Source organism: Trichechus manatus, unplaced genomic scaffold, assembly GCF_000243295.1.
Source record: "Trichechus manatus latirostris isolate Lorelei unplaced genomic scaffold, TriManLat1.0 scaffold00309, whole genome shotgun sequence".
Lineage (NCBI taxonomy): Eukaryota > Metazoa > Chordata > Mammalia > Sirenia > Trichechidae > Trichechus > Trichechus manatus.
Genome location: NW_004444245.1, coordinates 204648 through 227679, shown reverse-complemented (window position 1 = coordinate 227679; position 23032 = coordinate 204648). Strand labels below are relative to the sequence as shown.

Here is a 23032-nt window from a genome sequence, read left to right as displayed (position 1 = left end):
GACTCCCTGCCCCCCTGAAGACCTACAGATGATCCCCTCTGACCAGAGCCTCAAACAAATGGCTTTCCAGGGCAAGTGGGGAGAAAGCTGCACGGGGCACCTCTGTGTGGCCATGGGGCAGGCGGGGGCAGGCGGGCCGAGGCAGCTCCGAGGCAAGGGGCGTGGGATGGGGTGTGGCTGACAGGGGTGCCCTTGTGTCGCCCCCTTCAGGATGGGCAGCGAGTGGGGTGGGGTGGAGCAACAAGGGTGGGCGCCGGGGGCGGGCACATCTTCCTCCTGGAGACCCCATGCTGCCGCCACCGCCTCTACTTCTTGTAGTTGCCGAACTGGATAGCCAGGCGGTCGGTGACGCAGCGGAAGGTGGCGGGCTGCACCTCCCAGTAAGGCACAGGATTGTTGAAGAGGCTGATCCCGTTGTAGTAGGCCCGCTTGACCCCGAAGCCCATGGGGCAGAAGTCGTTGACGCCCACCTTGGTGATGTTGTTGGAGTGCAGGTAGACCACCTGGGGGGCAGAGGGCAGGTACACGGCTGGCTCAGAGGGGCCCAGTCGCCCGGAGCACCCTTCCTGGGTTGTTCCCAGCGGGCAGGCCCAGGAGAGACCGGGCCCTCCTCCCCCTGAGGTCCTCCCAGCCCCTTCCTGTCACTTCACCCGCACCCTTTGGGAGCCGCTACGTGGTTATGGCCATGGGCAGGAGGAGCAAACCGAGGCTTGGGGATGTCTGTCGGGTGGGTGTTGGCCAGGATGAAGATCAGGTGTGGGATGAGGGACCGGGATGAGGGGCTGGAGGGTGGGTGGGGAGGTGTATGTGGGGGAGGGAGAGTCATCGGTGTGTGTGTTTGGTGGAGGGAGGTTGAAGGAAGCAGACACCGATCCTGACACAATGTCTACACAGGGAAGATGGCACGCACAGAGGGTCTCTGGTCTTTTCTCTGGGTTCCCCAGGCTCCAGGCCTCCACTGGAGACCAGCCTCTCACCCCAGGGACTCACAGGGCATGAGAGGAGAAAGAGCCTTCAAGATGACCTCCTCTTCCTCCCGGCCCTCAGGGGACTGGCCCTCTGGCAGTATCCCCCTCTAGGGGAGGGGCAGTAGGGAGGAGGGAGGCACGGGAGGGGGGTGAGGAGCCTAATGGTGCTCAAACTGCCGCAGCGCCCTCTGGAGGCAGAGAGGACACTGTCCACTAGAGGGTGCACTTGGCCCAGCATGGGCAGCTCTGCCACTCGCCTGCAGGGCACAGCCTAGCACCGCCCTGGCAGGACAAGGCAGGAATGGGGAGTTGGAGTGAATTACACCCTCGGCTCCTGGCATGTCTGCGTTGGGCTGGGGAAGAGACTGAGGCTCAGCGTAGGGCTGGGCAAGGCCAAGTTCACCTGTGTGGCTAGAAGCCAAGCCAGGGATGGAGGCAGCTGAGAAGACCCCAGGCTAGGGCCCGCGCACCCTCGCTGGCGCGCTTCCTGTCCTGGGCTGCGGTGTGGTGGGCTTCCTGTCTTGGTGTGGATCTGTGCACCCCTGTGCCCAGACTGTTCCGGAAACAGCCTCTGCCCTGCCACGCCTCTGCCCCAAAACCTAGGAGGTGATCTTTGGGCAAACAGGGCGGTCGTGGTACCGCTGTCGGGGTCGTGATCGCTGCTCCTTGCCAGGTGGGAAGATGTGTGCCCATCTCAGGCCTGGACACCCCAGAAGAGGGGAGGGAGAAGAGGGACTGCCTGGGGGCGAGGACCCCTCCTTGAGAACCTGCTGCAGGGGGCTGGGGCTCAGCGCCGGGGGGGGCCCTCACCTGGAGGAGCTTGAGGTCTGGAAGACCAGCAGGTACCCGGGACAGCTTGTTATTGTCCAAGTGTAACTCCCGCAGGGTGGGCAGAAAGCTCAGGCTCCCGTTCTCGATCATCCGGATCTGGTTGTAGCCCAGGCCCAGCCTGTGCAAGAGGCAAAGCAGGCACAGTCAGGCAGCCGGCCTGCTGGGGAGGAAGGGAGGGAGGCCCGGCTCCTCCTTCCCCCACCCACCTGTATAGCTTGGAGTAGCGGAGCAGATCTTCCAGCTCGATGGCCTGGATTTTGTTGTGGTCCAGATGGAGTTCATTCAGGGTCTCGGGGAGGTCTGCCCGGGGAAGGGGGTATACTCAGTTGAGTGGACTGCAGGAGGGACAGGGGTGTGGGAGGGAGCGGAGGCCTGGCCGCTCTGTCCCTGAGTGGCCTCACAGCCCTGGATGGCTGCAGGCCCCCCTCTGGCTCTGCCCATCTGTGTTCTTGGAGGCAAGGCTGGGCAGGGGAAGGACCACCTCCTACCTTTGGGGATGCCGGTGAGCTTGGCCTCAGAGATGCGCAGGTAGTTGAGCTTCAGGCCGTCAAAGGCTCCAGGTTCAAAGCCGCTGTTCTCCAGGGGGTTTCCGCCCATCTCTAGGAGAGAGACCCCCTCAGCCAGAAGCTCATCACCTGCCCCCTCCCTGTCACTTTCTGAAAGCTAGCCCCTAAGGGCATAGCCCAGCATGGAAAGGGAGGACAGCCCGTCCCCACACCACCATCTTTTGCTCTCGCTTTAACTGGCAGGTAATCGTCAGCATTAAGTGTTTGCCAGAGAAGTAAAGCTAATTTCTCTTGGCTGTTTTAAAGTCTTTTCCCCACACAGATGGCCCTGGTTCCCCTTCATCTTGTGTTATGGATTGAACTGTGTTCCCCCTTCCAAAAAAAAAAATAGGTACTGAAGTCCTAGCCATCATACTTGTGGGTGCGACCCTGTTTGGAAAGTGGGGTTTCCTTTTGTTATGTTAATGAGGTCATACCGGAGAAGGGTGGGTTCTAAACCTAATCCCTTCTGAGCTATAAAAAAGTGCAGAATCAACATGGGCACACACAGGGAAGAGAGACGCCAAGGAACGCCAAGGAACGCCAAGGAACGCCAAGGAACGCCACGGAACTCCTAGGGCTACTGACAAGGAAGCACCTCCCCGTACAGTCACGTCTTGAATTTAAACATCTAGCCTCCTGAACTGCGAGAAAAGGAACGCCTAGGCTCCGCCAGGCCTTCCACTAGATGGCTCCAGCACTCAGCCGCTCTGATTGGAAGAGAACTGCTCTCCCTGACCACTTCCTGCCAGCTTCCAGGGCCAGGCGGGCCACACTCACCGATGCAGTTCATGTTCCGGAGCCCACTAAACACGCCCTTGGGCACCTTGCGGATGCGGTTGTCGTGGATGCGAAGCTCCACCAGGGAGCTGGGCAGGTTGGGTGGGATCTCCACCAGGTGGTTCTTGGAGATGTAGAGCTTCTGCAGCTTCCGTAGGGGGCTGAAGGCCTTCTCGTGGATCTTGGTGATCTTGTTGTTCACCAGGACGAGGGCCTGAAGCAGGGCCGGTGGTGTCGGGTGAAGGCACCAGGGCCTGCAGATTAAGTCTCAGATCCCCCCCCCAACTGCACCCCTGCCCTTCTCCCCTCCCTTCCTCCCTGCCACCTGAGCTAGCTATCGTTGGGGCTTCCTAGATGTCTGGCCCCCACCTTGAGCCCGGAGTAGGGAGCCGCCGACAATCTGGAGCCCCAACTCTGACACTGCTGACTAACACAGCCCGCCACTTCTTCCAGCCTCAGTTTCCTCACTTGTACATGGGCCACAAGGAAATCTGTTCTTCCCGCGCTGCTAAGAGGAAGAGTTTCCAGCTGAGTGGCCCTGACCTGTGGCCGTGGTGGCTCCCACCACACCCAGCGCAGACTTCTCTCGGATTCCAGGGTCTCCGATCCCCTCTCGTGCACCACATGTATGTGCACACACTCCCTTCTGGTCCCCCCACCGCCCGCAGACACAGGGCCCCCAACTCCTGCCAACCACTCAAGAAGGTTCCAGGCCCGGCCTTACATAAAGGTGCTGGAGGCCCTTGAAGTCATCCTTGCGGAGATCGGAGATGTCGTTGTTCTGCAGGTCCAGCAGCGTAGTGTCAGGCGAGATCTCCTTGGGCACAGTCTTCAGACCTGCGGGCCAGCGCCACCAACACCAGCGTGAGCCCCCATGACCCCAGCCCCAGAGAAGCCTGGAGCTCTGGGCAGGGGCGGTCCAGCCTCACCACCCGCCAGCATGGAGGGCTGTGTGTGTGTTCACATCTACTCATGGAGGCCTGGGCACGTGTGCGCGCGCACACCCACGGGCAAGTGCAGATATACAGGGACACAGATGCCACCAATGGGAGAAAGCCCCAGAGCGTGTGATGGAGCTTGCAGCCAGACAGATGGACACACCCACATCCTCAAATCATGACCCCAAGCTACACGGGGATCACTCATCCCTGACCCACCCCTGCCCTGCCCACTCCTCAGGCTGTCCCATTGTGCCACAAGCCCCCCCTGGGTTAGGGGCTGACCCAGGTCGGAGCACTGAACAACACGCAGGTGGCAGTGGCAGCCGAAAGGACACAAGGCGCTGTACGTTGGGGTGAGGGAGTCCAGGTCGGGGACACCGGAGGCTGTGCCGGCACCCGAGGCCTCCTCGTCGTTCATCAGCAGCAGGCTGTCGTCCAGGGTGAAGTCCCAGAAGCCTTTTTGCTCGAAGGGCAGGGCCTGGCTCAGAGCCAGCAGGGCCGTGAGAAGACACAGGGGCCACATGGTCAACGTGCCTGGGGCGGAGGGCGAAGGCTGTGTCAGGACGGTCCCTCGGCCACCCTGGCCAGCCAGTCCCACCGCTGACCACCCACCCTCCCCTGCGAAGCACCATGCTTCTGGCTGGCCTGCAGCGCGAGGGGCCTGGTGCTCTGGGAGTATGTCCACCACTCCTCCTCCACCAAGGACAGCCAGACCCCAGACCCAGGGTGGGGGCGGGGAGCAGCAGGGAACTGCCAGGGCGGGAGGGAGCGCAGGCAGAGGCCCAGCGCAGGATGGGACTCTCCTGCCCTCCCAGGCTGGGTCTGGCTACATTGGGAAATGAAATGTTTTCCCAGTTAACCCCCCACCCCCCACCCCATGTCCCTGAGCCAGCCAGCAGCCTGCCTTGAAGGGTGTGAGTCCTGGGCCCTGGGCAATGCCCATGCAGTCAGCAATGAGTTAGGTGACTGCCAGCCCCCCATTCCAGCCGCGCCCACATTTTCCTGAGGAGAGGGGTGTACTCAGAGGCGTGGAGCCCTGGAGGTGGAGGGGTGGGCCGTCCCCGTCCTCCGCTGCTGCCAGGGGCCTAGACTTCCTCCTCTAGATGGCCCTCCCCCTCTGGCCTGCCCAGCCCTGCTTTCGCGCCCCCAGAGAGACCACCCACCCAAGGGGAGCAGGCTGCTGCCAGGGTGGCGGGCAGGGCGAGGCTTGTCTGGAGGCCCCCAGGCTGAGGGAGGGGGTGGAGGAGAAGCTGCCTGACACCCCAGGCAGCCTGCCTCCCTCCACCTCCATCAGCGCCCTCTCCAGAGGCTAGTCCGTGCAGCGGGAGCAGGGGGAGAGGGCAGGTGCGGAATGCACCCCACAGGAAAAGGCAGGAGCCTCTGGCTCTGTTGCCACCTTGACCTAGCCTGATTCCCTGGGAAAGTCCCAGGTTTTACTGAGCCTCAACTTTCCCCATGTGTTAAATGGGGAAATGTTTGCCTTGCCTGCCTTCCAGGCCTAGGTGCCCGGGTTTCCCTAGTACCTCTGGGACAGGGAGCCCAACTGGGCAGCAGGGGCCTCCCTCCGGCCCACCTCAAGGAGGCCCTCACTCAGAGCCCGCCTCACCATAGGGGCTCTTTGAGACTCCAGCTGGGCGGTGGGGAGTGGACCCTGCTCAGCCTGACTGCTGGCTGTAAAGGTGTTAGGAGGTCCGGGAGAAGTGGGGGACTCTGTCCCCCCAGGCTAGAACCTTCCGAGAGCTTGGCCCTGGCCTGCTCCTTCCCTGGGCAGGCCCAGTCAACATGGGGGCAGGGCTGGTAGCCTGGTTCTGTCTGGGTACAACCATTCCCGAGAAGGTTGGGATGGAGGGCCTGTCCTGTGCCTTGCCCACACACACTGGGCACAGAGCATGTTTATTGTGGGGCTGCAGTCGCCACGTGGGACAGTGGACAGTCGGCTCAGAGCTGGAGCCAGCCCTGCATGCCTTCTCAACGACTCCGCAGCCCACAGGCCCAAGCTGGAACCCGTCGCCTCCAGCAATGGCTCAGAGAGGCTGCCTGCCCTGCCCCGGCCAACAGCAAAGTGGGGGTCATGACTCAAGTCTGTTCCTTCCCCTCGTGTGTGAGGAGGTCCTCTTGGTGCTGGCCCCTGGGGGTCACTGGACGGCTCTGAGCTGGGGGAGCGCCCAGCTGCCCTCGCCCCTTGGAGCCCCCAGACTCCACCTGATCACACGCCCAGGTCTTGCCAGCACCAGGCTGGACGCACGGGGGCCCAGACTGGGGGAAGGGCCACGCTCGCCTACCTGAACAGCCGTTTCACTTCTTCCCCCAAGTATGCAGCCTTCGGGGCCGGGCCAGGCAGCGCCTGGCCTCTTGTGCCTGCTACTGCTAAGGCCGAGGAGGCCGTGTGGGGCCCCTGCCCAGGAGGCTGGCCGGACACGACAGGGGTGGGAGGAGGCGGGAGAGTGAGAGGGAATGGGAGAGGGAGGAGGAGACTGCTCCACCCCCGCCCCCCACTCCAGCCCCTGCCAAAGATGCTACCTCACAGGCGGAATGAGTCAGGCCTTGGAAGGCTTTGGAACTCACAGTCGACCTGGACAGGTGGGGGTGGGGTGGGGGTTGTCTGCCGAGGAACAGATGCAGCCTCCCTGACCTGGGCGGGTGCAGACAGGCTCTTCCAGCCTGCCTGGGCTGGGAAGGGGGTGGACAGAGGCTCATCTGCCTGTGGCTGGCCTGGAGCGCCCCCGTAGGCCCCGCACATGGCCTCGGAGGTCTCCACAGAGAGGTGCAGCCCTGGCCCTTGGGGACTCACCCTGGCTCTCAGGAGCTGAGGCTTCCCCCACAAGTGCCTCGGGAAAGGTGGGCAGCCTGTGAGGGCATCCAGGCCCCCCTCCATGAGAGGAGAGGGTGGGCGGGCACTGGGGAGGCCAGCCTCGGCCCCAGGTGAGTTCATCGGACCAGCCCTGAGGGGGGTGGACTTGTAGCCAGTCTGGGGGCCCTGAAGAAGCTGAGGGAGGGGTGTGGGGAAACGGGCAGCCCTCCGCCTCTAGGATCCAGGTTCTAGCTCAGGCTCCCTCTGAGGGGAGAGGTGGGTGGCAGGTGGAAGGGAGGGGCAGGGTGGGATTTGGATAAGGGGCACGAGATACGGGCTTCTCCAGGGCTCAGAAATGAGGGAAGTGGGGCCAGCCAGACGCTGAGACTGAGGAGGTGGCAGAGATACCACAAAGACAGGGATGTGAGGGGGCCCTTGAGGAGGAGCCCCGGAGGAAGCCTCCCTGAATCCAGCCCATTCTTATCCCCATTCTGTGGAAGAGAAAACTGAGGCCTAGAGAGAGGAACTGCCCTCTCCTGAGTCTCTCAGCCTGAGGTATGGAGCCCAGCTCGGTCAGACTCTGGGTCCTGAGCTTTCGGCCAAGGTGCTTCTTCACCGCCCGCCTCCCCAGGCCCCTTGGCCAGTCAGGGAGCCCCTGGGCACAGCAGGGCGGGTGATGGGGAGTGGTCTCTGGGCCTGGGTTCCGGCTGGCTCATGAGGGGGCAGCGCCGGGAGCCTGGGTAGGAATCCCTGGGCTGGCCAGGCCTGGACCCTGCCTCCTGACACAGAGGCCCCACTGGGGCACACATCCCCCGTGCACACACACACACTGAGGCAGGGAGGCAGGCAGCCCAGAAGCATGTGCAGGAGCCCGCTGGATGCCCACTCCTTGGAGCAGAGGAGAGGAGCTGGCTGGTGGTCAGGGGCAACCACAGGTGTGTTTGGGAGGAGGCTGGGCTTCCTGGAACTTTTGAACGCCAAGCACACAGGACCCTCCTTGTCTGTCCTTGAGCACCAGAGCAGTCCCCTTGTGGGCTTTCTGCAGCCCATCCAAGCCAGCCATGCTGGCAGCCTCCTCGAACACAGCGGGGCCTTGCCAGCCATTCAGGCTCAGCCAAGGGTGGCCAGCGCGGGGCCGAGGGCTGGCGGGCCAAGGAGCCCGCCCCATTCAGATGGACAGCCCACTGCCACCAAGGCCCAGACGCCAGGCAGGCGTGGGCCCCGCTGGCCTCACCGAGCAACCCGACCTGAACTCTGATACTCGTGCCACCTTCCACTCAGCCCTGCCAGGCCCCTTCCTCCTTCTCCTCAGCCACCAAAGCCCCTGGGCCTGGCTTCAACCCCAGGCCAGAAACAGGGCGCTGCCGAGGTTTTTCCCAGCAGTTGGGTGCTGCGCCCAGGCTGACACCATGCTGCCCCTGCTGCCCTCCCAGGCCCCAGCCCACACCCCCTGAGGGCTCTAGCCTCCACCTGAGTGTCAGCCAAAGAGGGGGGTGTGGGCAGCCCAGGGGTGGGGATGTCTGAGTGTGTGTGTACGTGTGTGCATCGGTAGAAGTGACTGTGAGGGGCTGGTGGCTGGAGCGGACCCCCTGCCTAGTCCCTGGCGGCACCTGAGCAGCACCCTGAACCCACCACCATTGCCTCAACAAGGCCTTTGGCTACAAGGAGGGCAGATGCCGAAGCATGGCCCGGTGGGGCGGTTCCTTCTCCTGTGGCTCTGTGCTGTTAGGATGGCTGGGCCGAGCTGGTCCCTACCCTTGGGCGACAGGCTGGACTTGGACGTGGGTATCTGGGGCTGTAGGGAGCCAGCCGGTTAGCTGCAGACGGCTGCTGGCAGAGGGGAGGTGGGAGCACCAAGAGAGACCCTCTCACCCCCTTCCGCGCTGTGCCCGGAAACCTCCAGAATGCTGGCAGATAACTGGGTGGTCTGGGGCTCCTGAATTTCCTGGTCCCTCCACACCAGGCTCTGGGCTGCGGGCCTGCCCTCCCTCCTTCTCCCACTCAGTGTCCTGCTCGAGGACACTCGAGGACACATGCTAGAATCTTCCAGGAAGAGGGCAGACGCTGTCACCTCCCAGGGGCAAGGCAGGGCACTTCTTACCTAGCCCTCCCGCTGGCCAGGAGGAAACACTGTTATGCCCCCTTGATGGGGGTACTGGAGCTCAGGTGGTCTGCCCCGAACTCTTGCCCAAGGCCACACAACAAGGAAATGATAGAGCTGGGATTCCACTGTCAGTCTGTCCGCCTGCCTGTGTGTCTGACTCCACCTCTCTGCCATGGCAGACATTGCCCCAGGCCCCGAAGCTGCAAGGTCTTGTGCTCTTGGGCTGCAAAAGGGGTGCAGCCGGCCCCCGGGGTCCCTGGAGAGGACTCCTCAGCGGCTCCCCCGAGCTGGGGCGGGGTGCTGCTGGTTACAAGGTACCTCTCTCTGGCTGCCACCATCAATAGCTCCCGGCAGCCTGTGGGGCCAACACCCCATCCTCAGCCCTAGCACACCCACCGGGCCGGCTGCCTCCGTCCGGGTCTGCAGGGCAATCTCCTGGGCCCAGCTCCTAGAAGGTGGCCTGGAAAAGCTATCATCTCCCGGGGCCAGGGAGGTACTGCCGAGCAGGTCAGGCGGCCAGACCCCACAGGGAGACGTTCCCAAAGCCCTGGGCCAGCCTCCCCTGCCTGCTCACTCGCTCTCCCTCCGCCAAGGCCAGAGGCCGGCCTGAGAGGCCCTTTCCCACTGGCCACGCAGCACCCCCCGTGCCCGTCGCGAGCCTCGGCCAGCAGCTCTGGCTGGGGTGGGACCCAGCCTTCCTCAGCCAGCCTGGGTGGCCCAGGAGCCTTCTCCCCTTCAGCTACCCGCAGGGCACCGGGCTCTGACTACGAGAGGATCTCCCTGCCCCTGCTCGCTCCTGCCAGCTGGCCTTTTGCTACATCAGCTCCCAAAATCTTGTGGCCTCCTCGGTCACGAGCCCAGCATATACCAAGCGGGGTCTGGCGGGGGAGGGCAGGGGCGAATTCAGAGACCTCCAGAGTTGGTTATGTCTGGGCTCAGCCCCACATCCAGACTGTGGAGTCCCCAGCCCCTAAAGGAGATGTCACCCGTCATTGGGCCCAGGGCATGTCCATGCCCCTGCTCTGCCAATGGGGGGACGTTGCTGTCACTGCCTGGGCTGCGACTGGAGCTGAGTATGTGGGAAGCAAGATGAGGCGGCTTCGGAGAGCTGCTAGTGGCCAGGAAACACCCTCCACGGCCACCCCAGGGGCTACCTGTCCTGGAGCCTGGAAGTCCAAATGGAGTGGAGGCCCCTGGGTGGGGGTGGAGGGCTCCAGGTGGCCAAGGGGCCTTCACTCTAAGGTCAAGGCTGGGAACTGCCCACCTGGAAGGAGGAGATTGAGCCACAGCTCCCAACCCGGCCCCCAAAGGAGGTGGCCCCCTGGCCTAGGCCCACCCCAGGGAACACTGGAAAGCCGGTTCTGGAAGGCTGAAGAAGGGCCCTCTCTCCCCTGGCTCCTGTAAGATCCCCTTTACAGAAAAGGCTCTGTGGGCAGCCAAGGGGTGGGCCCTGCTCCCCCTAGCCTGGGTCTGAATGGAAGAGGATGGGACCGTCTGATTGGGGCACTGACTGTCCCAGGCCCCAGCTGACGAGCCCACAGCTGTGGGGACCTGGGTCTGTCTGCTGGGGGGAGCCACCAGCAATCACCGCAGACCCTCCATGTTAGCAGAGACCCTGGGTGGCGCCAACAATGCCAGTGCAGCCAACGGGAGCCAGGGTGGCCTAGGTGTGAGAGAGGCCTGAAGACTGGGGAGACCCGGGAGGGGCAGGGACCAAGCTCTCCCGGGTCGTGGGGGACCTTCCTGCCCATCGGGGCCAGCGCTGGGTTCGTGAGCAGGACCAGGGCCCAGCACCAGCAGAGGGGCTGGGGAGGGTGGGGGCTGGGAGCCCGGCCCCAGGGGACACCTGCTCTCAGGTCACGCTGCATCCCCACAGAGCCAGGACAAGTGACTCGCCAGCTCCCTGCTCCATGGGGCTTCTCCATGCTGGGGCAGGGGGACACCAGGAAGCAGAGGAGAGAGGGGAGTGCCCTGCCGAGGTGCCGAAAGACCTCTTGGAAGTTTCCGTGGTGGAGGCAGTCACGTGCTGGGCTTAATACAAGTCCCTCCTCGGAGGAGCAGACTCTGTCACCGGGAGGGGACATGCGGCCTCCTTTGAGTGACTACAGAACGTTGCTAAAGAAAGGAAAGTCTCTCTTGCTTTAAAAACATCTCCTTTCGTTCTGCTTTCCGAGCTCATGCTGCTTCAAGCGGCTGGTGGCCCCTGGGAGGATCGGGGGGGAGTTTGCCTGATAATGCTTGTGGCCCACAAGGCACGGTGGCTAGAGGCCTCTGTTCCCTGCCCTCAGAGGCTCACACACACTTGCCCTGGGAGCCTTCCGTGGGCATGTTCCACAGGAAGGTGTCATCTGAAGCAGGTGACACAGGCAGCTGCCCGTCACCAGGACCAGGATGTGCTTACCTGCACGAACACAGTCACGCGCGCACGCACACATTCTCACCCCATGCAGAACCGAACCCCAGGCCGCAGACCCATGGAAACTTCCAGTCACTGAAGGAGGCCCCAAGCAGTTCCAGCTTGTCTCCATCCAAGTCGGTCACCAAAGGGAGGGTCACAGAGGCAGGAACCCCCCACCCCAACGGGACTAGAGCCGCCTCTGTAACCTGGGGCGGGGGAGTGGGTGCGTCGGCCAGGAGAGCTGCGTTGCTTACTGAACTGTCTCCTGGGCCTGAGCGAGCGCAGCCAGCCTGCCGCCCCACTCGCTGCCCTACCCTGGGGGCTCCTGGGCCACTTGCCCTGCTCGGCACATGCAGAACAACGGGCAGCCCTAAATAGCCAGTGGCCCAGGAGCCCCGACAGTCTCGTGCGTGCTGCCCTGCTCCACCCATGGAGCAGCTGGACATGGGTGCTTCCATCCCCCAACTTTCCAGGGCATGGGGCTGGTGCACCCAGATAGGTCCGTAGGCAGGCTCCTAGCCCGCCAGCCATGGTGGGAGCTGCCAGTTGTCCACAGGCGGGCAGCACTCAAGTGACTTGGGGCTTCTCTGGGGCTTGTCCCTGACTGGCTTTGCCACCATGTGACTGTGGGCAAGTTTCTGACCCTCCCTGGGCCTTGGGGTGGGAGGTTGGGACTGCAGGGTCCCGCCTCCTGCCCAGAAGGTGCCCTCTCTCTGACTCCAGAGACACCCCAGCCACCTCATATGTGGAGGCCTGCCTCTGGGGGCCACAGGCATCTACCCAGAACTCCTGAGCTGCACCCATCCCTGAACGTGCCCATCCTGGCAAGATGGCAGGGGCAGCTTCGGGGGTGCCTGTGGCCTCCTATTGGCCCAGAGCCCCGGGGCCCTACCTCACCCACGGAGAAGCAGTGAGCAGGGAATGCCTGGGCAAGGGGCTGGGGCGGGCCTGGGAAGTGACGGACCAGCCCAACATGGGGACCAGTCTGCGACTGAGCTTGGCAGGCGCCCCCAGAGGTCCTTCCGAACGCAGGCTGGCAAAGGGAGAGGGCTGCTGGCAGAGTAGGGTGCCAGCAGTGCTCTGGTGGTGGCCAGGGGGAAGGAGCGGGGGGCACGCGGGGGATACAGGAGCCTAGCGGAGCCGGGTAAGGTCAGAGGGGAGAGGGGAGGGGATGGACAGAGCTACCCGGGACAAGGACCAAGGGGCCCCGTGGGGGGTGCAGTGGGACTCCTCCAGCGACACAGGGCAGCAGGGCCAGGGCAGGGATATGGCGGGGCGGCGTGGGGGCAGCTGCAGCAGCACAGAGCCGGGGCATCTCAGGCCCGGTACGGGGGCACCAGGGTCAAGGGCAGGGGCAGCAGAGGCAGGATAAGGCAGCACGGGGACAGCGCAGGCTGGCGCGGGGCCCTACCTGGGGAAGAGGAAGCGGCAGGCGCAGGCCAGCTAGTGGCGGGCTGGGGCGTCGGCCGTCTACACGTCTGTCAGTCCGTCCGTCCGTCGGGCTGTGTGAGCGCAGCTGCTCACTCCTGGGCAGTTGGCGGCAAGAGGGAGACATAGGGGGCGGGCCGGAGGCTAAAGGCTGGGCGGGCAGGCAAGCCGGCTGACGGGAGGGGACGCGAGGAGGGGGCGGGGAGGGAGAGGAGGAGGGAGGGGGCTGGTGGAGCCACTGAGAGGGATGAGGGAGGGAGGGAGGGAGGAAGGGGGCAGGCTTCCCAGCCCCCTGGCAGCTTCCAAGGGAGCAATTTTCTCGTAGACGGCTGGGCTAACGGCGCTCCTCCCCCTCATGCCCCCAGCAATGCCCCGGCCCCCCTGGCTCCAGGCACATAGTGAAGGCACACACATCACACTCACACAGGGACCCTAGGCATCTTGGGCAGGCCAGGCCTTAGAGAGTCAAAGTTTCCACCGCGCAGATGGGGACACTGAGGCCCAGAGAAGCACAGGGCAGGAACTCGCTTGCTGGTTCCCAGCCAGGCAGAGAAAAGAGACAGCAGAAATGGAAGGAAGAAGAGGAGGCAACCACAACTGCTAGTCCACTGAGTGTCCCCTGGAATTCCATCCTGACCCCACCCGGAACCTGTGGCCTCCTGGGCCTGGCAAGGAGGAGGTTCTCAGATCAGGAAGGCGGCTGCTGTGGGCTTCTGGAAGGGCTTGATCAAGGCTCCCGGGCACTGTGGGGCCCCTCGTCCAGCCTCTCTTCCCTTAGAAAGAGGAAATGGTCCTGTCCGTATACTTATAGGCCAGGTCCTCCCCAGCTTGCCTGCTCTGAGGCTACAGATTCTGAATGCTGGCCACTTACGGGGAGTAACCAGGCTGCCAACCCTCCGAGGGAGGTGCCCTCATCGGCAACAGCATGACGAGATGGTAAAGGCGTGGTCACTCCACCTGCCTCTAGAGCCCAGGTCCTTACCACGACACCATACGCCCTCTCTAATGGTGTCACATCCCACCCCCCCACCCCGGGCCTGGCCCAAAGCATGTTGGGTAAACAGACTGCCAACGGCCAGCCCACGCCGAGGGGGGGTTCTCTACACTTTGAAGGGGCGAATTGTATGGTATGTGAATTATGTCTCAATAACTCTGGTGAAGAAAATACACATAAGCCCGCCTATTGCCTGAGTGGTCTTTAACCTGGTCCCTTTCTTACTGTGACCCTGGCCTGGCCTCAAGCCCCCAGCCTGCCTTGGCTGGGCCCTGCCCTGCTCCTCATGCACAGCCTCGGCCCTGGAGTCCCAGGGGAGGTGGTAATACCCCTGGCCACAGTGGTCAGGGCTTCTAGGGGGTGGATGGGGACAGGCCACGCCCAGCACACGGGAAGGCTTCGTGCGGAGGGGCTGCCAGCTGCTGTCTGGAAAGGGTGGTCGCCATGGAATGAGGCTGAGGTGCAGAGCTAAGAGAGGGCAGGCAGGCAGCCGTGTGGGGGGTGGGGAGAAGGCGACCCTGCAATCAGCTGGGGAGCCATGTGGTGGGCGAGCCTGGTGTCCCCCACACGGGGCTCCCCTCTGGGCCTAGAGGAGCTGGTGGGTACGCCATGCAGGTCGGTTCACTCCCCTGAGCTTGGGGAACGGGTGGATGTGTCGGGATAGACTGCCTTTCACACGGCTCTTGTGCCTGTGGTTTGCAGGCTGCAATAAGCTGTAACTGCACACCCAGCCCAAGGCCCACTGAGTTACCCGCTGGCCCTCTAATTTGGGGGCTCCTCCCAGCCCAGCCAGGCAGCACCTCCATCCCTGGGCCTCCCCACCCCTCGCCCTGCTGCCTCCAAGTCTCGGCTCTCTCTGGGACACAGGAACCCCCAGGACCCAGCTGAAGTGGGCTGGGGACTGACGGTTCATCTTTGCTGGCTAGAGCGAGCGGGCAGGCGGGTGGTCTCCTGCCCTCCTTGCCTCCCAGGGCTGGGAGGAGGCAGCAGGAGGCAGGGGGAGGGCAGGCATGGGGGGACGAGGCAGGCAGGAAGGAAGAACAGGCATTTCCTGAGCCCCCAGGGCTCCTGAGGCGGAGGCACGCACAGCTGTCTTGGCTCCGAGGGAACGCATCACGGTGGGCTGCATGGGGGTAAGATGAGGGCCCTCTCCCAGCATGCCCTGCACCTCTGAGACACCACCGGACAGGCCCCCAAAGCCTCAGCCTGGATACTTCCCCCACAGGGTTGCAGAGGCACTGGCCCCACCCATCAGCCTGGGGCCCCTTGGGCCCCTCAGGCCCCTCCATAGAAGACCCTTCTCCAGCCAGATGGAGCCACGGCCTCTCCCTCTCCACCTGAGAGGGGGCCTGGCCCCCAGAGGGCTGGTGGGCCAGTCCAGAGTGGCCGGCCAGGCTTCCAGGGAAAGCCCTCCAGTCTCCCCAGGCCTGCCTGGCCCTCCCAGTGCCCAGCCCAGGGCCTTTCTGCCCAGGGTAGGAGTCCAGGGTGGGGACTAGGAGGGGGTCAAGCGCAAGGTGTGTGGGCCCAACTCCCGTGAGGCAGGAGGACAGGCCGGGCGAGGAGGGTGGGAGAGCACATGTGCGTGGCAGGGAGAGGGTGAGGGGGGAGAGGGAAGCCCACAGAGCCCCCTCCCAGGGCAGGGGGTCCAAGCTGCTGCTATCCCCTGGGCCTGTAGCCTGTCCCTGCACAGCTGGCTTGCAGCTGTTCATGCCCTGACTTCAAAGCTGGTGGGGGAGGCCAAGGAGAGGGCAGGGCTCCCAGAGGGAGGCAGAGGGCCCGCTGGTCCCCTTCTGGCACCCAGCGCCGGCCCATCCAGCGGCTGATCCCAGGAGACTCTGGGGCCTGAGAGGAAGGGCACCCTGGCCTCCCTCTGCCTCCCCCTGCCTGCTGGGGCGGCTTCCACTGGGCCCCTGCTCTCAGTGGGTGGCTGCTTCTCTCCCCCCACGCCTCGGTCCATCACTTCTCCCCGGCCATGCTTCCCAGCTCCAGGGTGGGGAGGTAAGGGGGGTCATGGTGGGCTTCCCAGAGGATTTGGCCCCCAGCAGGGCAGAGCAAGCGAAGAACAAGGCCACAGTCTGGCCTGTGGCAGCCCGCTTATGCCTCAGCCTCCCAGGATGAATTCCCCGGAGGGATGGCTCACACACACCAACGTCACTTCTTGAGCAAGCCACCCTGCCCAGAATTTAGCCAAGATTTGGGAGAAGACACACTAGGCCTTGGAGGCGCAGCAGCCCTGTCCCCAAGCTGTGCCCCCATGTTCATGTCCTTCAGAGCCACTAGCTTCACTCACCCACCGGGGCCCAACATGACTGACCCCCAAGGTGCCACCCTGCCACCCCTTAAGGGTCCCAAGAGGTGCACTCAGAATGACGGGAGGCTGGTGAGACCATGCCCCAGAGCTAGCCGAGCTGGGGCTGAGTGGGCTAAGCCTCCACTGTCTGGAAGCTTCCCAGTGCTGGCTGGCTGAGGTGTGGCTGGTGAAAGCTGGCACTCCCCTGCCAGGAGCTTTTTTTGACCTTCCCTTGGGCACATAATCACACAGCGGCTCTCAGCCGGGGCCGCCAGACCCGCCTCATCCCACTGGGCTGTAATTTCAGGGCTGAAGGTGGCTCCTCGGAGGCCTGGCCTTCATCTAGCTATCTTTAGAGGCCTGGGCTGGGGTGTGGCCAGATGGGCAAGGTGGATGGGGCTGCCTGTGGGGCCAGGGAGACAGGAGAGGCCACGAGGGACCCCAGGACCTCCTTGGTCTTCCCTTGGGGGAGACCAAGCCCCAGGAGCAGGGCCAAGAGGCTCGGGGTGGAGGGCAGGGGGAGAGTGGGGATGGGCTGTGCCTGTCCTGAGTGCTGAGTCCAGTCTGGGGCAATCCTTGGCCTCGCCTCCCAGACAGAGCCCTGTGCTGTCTCTCATAGCGCCCCTGGGCGGCTGAGGCAGACCCAGGGCAGAGACACCTTCAGCGCCTCCTTCACTTCTTCAGCTCTTTCCTGGGCCCGTTTCTCCTGGAGGAGGGGCTTTGCTCTCCGAAGTGGGAAAAGGGCTGGGAACAGGACTGCAGGAGGTGAAGCTAAGTGGAGGCCGAAGACCAGCAGGGAGCCAGGAAAGGCAGGCCGGGTGGAGAGCGGGACTCAGTGCCAGCCTGGCAGGCAGAATGAGGGGGCGAGGAGTGAGGGGCACAGAGGTTCCCGCTCCTCACTGCCCCTACTCTTCCCCCTGCTCTTACCCTCAGCCGCAGCCCCAGCCCCTCTGCACTTCACCTTGATCTGGAACCTTCTTGCCACCTGATCCCAGTCACCACCATCACCCTATCGTCTACGTGGATGCCCAGTGTTTGCACTGAGGAGGGGCACGAGGGAACAGCAGCGGCATGGGTGGGGGTGGTGAATGGGTGAGCGGGTGGAAGGTCGTGGGTGGGCGGGTCTTGCCACCAGGTGACCAACGTAGGTACAGTTCCCCTGGCTGTGCGTTGTCTGGAGTGGGGTCGGAGGCAGGCTTCCCTTTCCCCAGACCAGGCAGGGCCATTGCTGACAACCCAGGCACCCCTTCTTTCTGAGAAAGACACTGGCAGCCAACTTCTCCACAAGGAGCCCTTTGTAGGTGTCCCTTGCGGAGCCGGCCTGGACTCTGGTTGCTGGGTGGCTGGCTGGCCCTTTCCCACCAGAGCTCGGGCTGTGCCCTCAGCCGCCTGCTGCCGGGCCCCCACCTCCCTGAGCCCCCAGCCCTCTTGGGGAGCTGCCCGTGGGGCTGGCTGTGGCCGGCAGAGTCACAACCCAGCTTCTCCCTTGCCCACCCTGCTTCCGGCCCTCCCTTCCCCAGGGTGTTGAACCCAGAGCCTCCCTGATCAACCTCCTGAACACTAATTGCCTTTGAGTTGACTTCCGGGAGAGCCCAACCTCACACAGCCACTTAGGGTTCTGTCCTGTCTGTGCTGCCTGGGGCCCACGCTCCACTAGAAGGACCCAGAAGGATTGGCCTGCTGGTTCGGGCCCGGTAGCTCCAGGGTCGAGCTGCTTCCTGCCCGAGCGGCTATGTGGAACGAACTGTGTAAGCACCTGTGCTTGCCCCGGCCCCAGCTGGGCACCTCGGCTGCCCAGACGAGCAGCAGGCTCTGGCACGTGTCCCTTCCCCTCTCTGGGACCCTCTGGCCTCATCTGCTCAGTGGACAGTGGGTGGGGTGGTGGGAGCAGTCCCCGTGCACGCCTGCTGCCCCGGCCCCTGGGAGGTGACAGCAGAAGGAGGGGCAGGGGCTGTGAGAGCTGGGAAAGTGGCCGGCCCTCCCACCCGGGCCAGCGCCTCCAGGGCTGCTGACCTCTGACCCAGCCCAAACAGGAAGTGCCCTATCTGTGGGCCAGGCCCCAGGAGGAGCAGGAATGCAGGGATGGGTCCAAAACAAACAGTTGGCCGGCTTCCTGGGCCTCTCCCGCCCCTGCCCAGGGCTGGCCACTCTGCTGGGAACGAGGGCATGGCCTGGGGAGTGGGACGCAGGCAAGACGGGCAGTTCCCAGGCCTGGACCCCAGGCAGAGGAGGGGTAAGGCCTCGGTGGTAGGCATCTATGCACCCTGTCTCCTGCACTGCGCCCACACCCGGCTGCACTGGGCTGACAAGCCCAGGCTGCGGACCTCCCCAGCTGCCCTGGGGCCCAGCCCCCATGCGGCTGCATCCTCCCCCTTCCCCAGGGCCTGCTGTGCTCCCTGCTGGGGGTGGCCTCCCCTCCCTTCCTCCCTCCCCCAGCCTCTCAAACAGGCAGGACCACTGCCCCAGTGGCCGCTGGAGGCTCCTCAGACCCACACCCCCACTTGGCACAATGGTCTGTCTGGTGTCAAGGCTCAGCAAGGCTATTCCTTCCAGAGCGGGGGGTGCAGGGGCTCCTGGCCCTGATCTGCCTCCCCCACCCAGCAGTGAGCACTTCCTGCTGGCCCAGAGCTGCCCTTCAAAGCTGGGTCCCCGGGGCCAAGCCTGTGGCCTCTTAAGGACCACGTGCTGACTCCAAACAAGTCACTGAGTGGCTGCTACCCCCACCCTCCTCGGGCCGCACGTTCCAGGGCTGGTTACTAACCGCCCCATACCTCCGCTTCCCCTCTTGAGCTGGGAGAACAGTGCCCAGCTCCCGGGGCTTTGGGTGGGGCCACGGGCTGGGAGTGTGCCGGGATGGGGGGCTCAGCCAGATTTGGGAAACCACAGTGAGGGCCTGGGCACCTGGAATAGGGGGAGAGGGAGAGGCAGAGGTGGCCCTGGCCTGGGGCCAGTGTGAGTGTGAGTGTCCCACACGGGCCTCCTTATCAATCTGCTCCAACAGGCAAGGCCAGCAGTGTGGCCACGATGCCTTTTATTACGTTCGAGCACTAATCCCTGCCTCAGTCAGTCGCTGGGAAGTGGATCGTCTTCCAGATGGTTCTCCCAGCCAGCAATCCCAGAGAGCAGCACAGGGTAGCGGTGAGGTGGGCGGGTGGGGCTGGAGGACCACGCTGTGGTAGGCCCGGATGCAGGAGAAGGCGGTGGGCGGGACGCGGCGCGGGTCGATGAGGTTGTCTTCCAGGTGCGTGGAGATGAGGTTGGAGTCCTGGGCCACACGCGTGTCACAGATGGAGTTCAGGGGCACGTGTCTGTGAAGGACAATGGCAGAGCCGAGCAGAGAGGAGAGGGAGGCATCGTGCCGGGGAGAGGAAGAGAGGGTGGGGTAAGGCTGAGACACAGACCCGAACCACACCACCTCCGGCCCCCTCCCCATTTGGGCTCAGTGCCAGCCCCCAGCCCTGGCCCTGTTGCTAGGGTCTCCAGCCCTGCCTTCCTCTTGCCCACCCCTCTCCCTGGCAACCGTGATGGATGGATGGGGAGGCCTTTGGGTGAGGAGCCGTCCCGGACGAGGGCGCCAGGGCCCGTCCCTCCCCAGCGCTCCGCCAGCTGCTGGTGGTGGGGGCCCCACCTGATCTGACTGTGGCTCAGACGCAGCCCCTGCAGCCCCTTGAGGCTCAGGAGGCCGCGAGGGATGGCCTGCAGCTGGTTGTGGTCCAGCAGCAGCTCGGCCAGGGAGCGGTGCAGGCCCAGGAAGGACGCGCTGTGGATACCATCGTCACGAAGGCTGTTGTGTGACAGGGGCAGGAACTCCAGGCCCGGCTTCATGTGTGCGAACCCATAGCCGGGGATGCGCTCGATGCGGTTGTGGTGCAGTGTGAGGCGCTGCAGGCCCCGGGGCAGGAAGGGGGGCACGTGCACCAGCCGGTTGTGCGAGAGGTCCAGCGTCTCCAGCTTCCTGCAGGGCCCAGGACCCACATCCGGGAGGAGAGTGGGGATCTGCCCCAGACAGCAGCCGCCCCCCTGGAGCTCTCAACAGCTGGGAAGGCCGGGGGCTGCCGGGAAGCCATCCTGGCCCCTTCCCTTTGCCACAACCCTCTCCCTTCCATGCCGTTTCCTACAGAGAACCCCCTAGCTAAAGCCCCCATCCGGCTGCTGCGTCCCACTCTGTACAGTGAGGCCCGGAAGAGGGGGTCTGCGTGGGGCCCTCTTCACTCACAGCAGGGCTGGTGACACACTCCTCACTGTGGAGATGGAGGACACCCTCTCCCCATCCTTTCCCTCCTGGGACCCCTGAGACCTGCATCTTCCAAAGGAAGCTCAAACGGTGGGCTTGAGGCACCCTGAGCCGTGTCCTTCCCAGCCTGCCTCGGCCCTGGCCGGGTCTTCCTCACATAGGCCCCACCCTGCTCTGCCTCAGAGCTGTCTCCCTCTCCCTTTGCTCTTCCTTCTCCTGTTCCATACTTAGGAAAGGCAGACCCACAGAGGCTGGGTCAGAGCAGGGGGACTCCCAGGGAACCACACAGCCCTCAGTGTCTAGCGGAGCGCAAGGCAGAGGGACTGCGCTGGGCTGCTGAACCGAGCAAGCCCCGGTGAAGCTGGGGTGAAGCTCGGGCTGTGTCGCTCCACGGTGGAGGAGGCCAACAGCTGGGCAGGGGAGGCCCTAGGTCCTGCCGGTCTGCAAAGGCACAGGGTACAGATGCTTCTGGAAAGGGCCACTCCCCTCCCTGGAAGCAGGGAAAGTGGCTTCTCTCACAGATATCCCAGTGAGTGGGGTCAGCCCTCTAAGCTTGGGCCACCTGCTGTGCTGAGCCCACCAGGCAGGCACATTCCAGCTGTCTCCAGAACCTTGGAGCCAGCAGCCCCCTCCCTTCCACCAGCCGGGGCAGAGGCTGGGCTGGAGGCGGCCTGGGCTTGACCGGCCGCCAGCCCCTTACCCAGGCCCCGTGGCTGCGGGCGGGATCGGAACAGTGCTGGGGCTGCCCCTCCCTGCCGTCTGCTTTCCTTTGCCCCCTTGGCAGGAGGGGAGAGGAAAAAGGAATAATTAAGCCCAAAAGTCCCTGGTAACTTTTTCCTGGAACACGAAAAGGCAGGGCAGGAGCCTCCTTTCCCCAAGAATGAAGGGTGCGTCGGCCTGTCGACCCCTGCCTCCCGGCCCGGCCCTGTCTAGGTGGTCGGCAGACCCTGTGGATTCCACCTCCCCGCCGCCCCACAACCCTGCTGCCACGACCAGGTCTAACTCTTTACCCTGGCTTCTTGGTCTGCTAGCAGTTGGTTGCTGTGAGCGAGGCCAGCAGGGGGCCGGGGGCACAGACGAGGGGCCCATAAATGCTAGGTGTCTTCCTGCACCCCCGTCTCAGAGCCACCACCCCCACCCAGCTGTCCACGCCAGACTTCAGGAAGGCATGCTGGCCCCTTCTCCTCGCCGCACACGGCTCCTTCTATTCCCATGTCCTGCAGGGAACCCTCTAGCTAAACCCTGCAACTGCCTAGCAGGGCCCCACCTTCTGACCAGGCCAGCGGCCTCCCCAGGTGAGCTGCCAGAAGAAACTCCTGGGGGCCAGGAGGGCCGGCCTGATGTGGTGTGGGCAGGGTTCTGTGGCCTTGGGAAGTCTGCTGGGCGGAAGAGACAGATGGAAAGCCTCGGAAGTTGGCAAAAATCTCAGAGGAGCTGGTGGTCACTGAGGACTCAGCCCACCGTGAGCCCTGCACAGCCAGGCAGATGACTCAGGTGACCCACCTGAGATCAGGCCCAGACCACAGGGCTACCCCAGAGCCCCCAGGCTCCCCAGGCCCTCTCCGGGCTGCGAGCCTCCACGCCACCCTCTTCACCTGCTTTAATCCTCCTTCCCTGGGCCTCTGTGCACCCATCTGGGGGCAGCGCCCTTCCTCCTGGCTCAGACAGTGGCGCCCCTCACGGGAGATGGATCCAGGCGCGGGGTGCCAGCCGGTCCTCCTGGAGCCGGTTGTTACCGAGTACAGCAGGCCGAGGCTGCAGCTGCCATTCAGCACGTCTTCCCTCACCTCCTCGATGTGGTTGGTGTCCAGGTGCAGCTCCTAGGACGAGGGGTGGGTGTGAGAGGCCCATCCGCCCTGGCTGGCTCTGTGGCGCCTGTCCAGGCCCGCTCCCTGGCAGCCGGTCCCCCAGCACCGCCCCGTCCCTGGGACTCTCTGTTACTCTCTGTGCAATGGCGTCTGCTGGTCCTGCCTGACTCCTCACATCTCCCAAGGACATAGCCCCAGAGAGCACCGCCACACTGAGGTGGAGCTTTCGGGGGACCCTGTGGCCCAGAGAGGACAGAGGCCTTGCTCAGGGACACCCAACTTAGGGCTTCTGGAAAGTTAGGTCAGGCTGAGGAGAGGCCCTTTGGCTCTGAGGCCTTGTGGGTTTTAGTTTAAAAAGTCCCCAAATGGGCTGCCCACCGTGGGGACTCGCAGCTCACCTGCAGGGAGGCAGGCAAGCCAGGCAGGATGGTCCAAAGCTGGTTCCGGTCCAGCCTCAGGTAGAGCAGGCTGCAGAGCGGCTGGAAGGCCAGAGGGGAGATGTCCCCGTCATGCAGCTGGTTGTCCTCTATCTCCAGCGTCAGCAGCTGGCTGAGCCCTGCAGGGCAGGCGGGCAGGCAGGCACCATGAGCCCATGGCTGGGCCCCGGCCCCCAGGGGCCTGAGAAGCACCCACGCAGTGCTGGGATGCCCAGAGGCCTTGAAGGTGCCACCGGGAGCCCGTCTGAGGGAGCGCCAGAGCCCCTGAGCTGCCCCTAGTGGCAGGGCCACTTACCCAGGCTGGCATGCTGGGTCTCCGTCCTCTGCCCCAGCCAGGTTGCCCTGCCCACCCTCCCCAGCGTGCCCTCCAATGGGCAGGTCTCCCTGCCAAGGGCCCGGCCCGCCCCCCTTCAGCCCCTGCCCACCTAGGGGTGACGCACATCCCGGAAGCTGCTGCACTGCGGGCCCTGCAGGAGGTTGTCG

The 23032-nt window shown here is 64.2% G+C and overlaps 1 protein-coding gene across 2 annotated transcripts; it reads right to left on the bottom strand.

Moving 5' to 3' along the window:
• Positions 1-289: 289 nt before the first annotated feature.
• BGN (biglycan) lies at positions 290-12936 on the bottom strand. Of its 2 annotated transcripts, XM_004390556.1 has the most exons (8): positions 12814-12936; positions 4348-4543; positions 3849-3961; positions 3125-3338; positions 2288-2398; positions 2006-2099; positions 1779-1917; positions 290-503 (listed from the first exon to the last, which is right to left on the bottom strand). In XM_004390556.1, exons 2-8 carry the CDS (start codon positions 4481-4483, stop codon positions 306-308), a joined length of 1005 nt encoding a protein of 334 aa, XP_004390613.1. In that variant the 5' UTR covers positions 4484-4543; positions 12814-12936; the 3' UTR covers positions 290-305. The 2 variants fall into 2 exon arrangements, with proteins under 2 accessions (XP_004390613.1, XP_004390612.1); XM_004390555.1 differs by lacking the exon at positions 12814-12936 and having other exon boundaries at positions 302-503; positions 4348-4590.
• Between the last annotated feature and the right edge of the window lie 10096 nt (positions 12937-23032).

Bases quoted from the DNA above. Each gene is read 5' to 3' on its own strand.
- BGN (XM_004390555.1), bottom strand. From the start codon at position 4,588: ATGTGGCCCCTGTGTCTTCTCACGGCCCTGCTGGCTCTGAGCCAGGCC. The intron at 3,339-3,848 runs GTAAGGCCGGGC...GCCCTGCTTCAG, and splicing joins AGGGCCTCCAGCACCTTTAT to GCCCTCGTCCTGGTGAACAA. The intron at 1,918-2,005 runs GTGGGTGGGGGA...CCTCTTGCACAG, and splicing joins CGCTACTCCAAGCTATACAG to GCTGGGCCTGGGCTACAACC.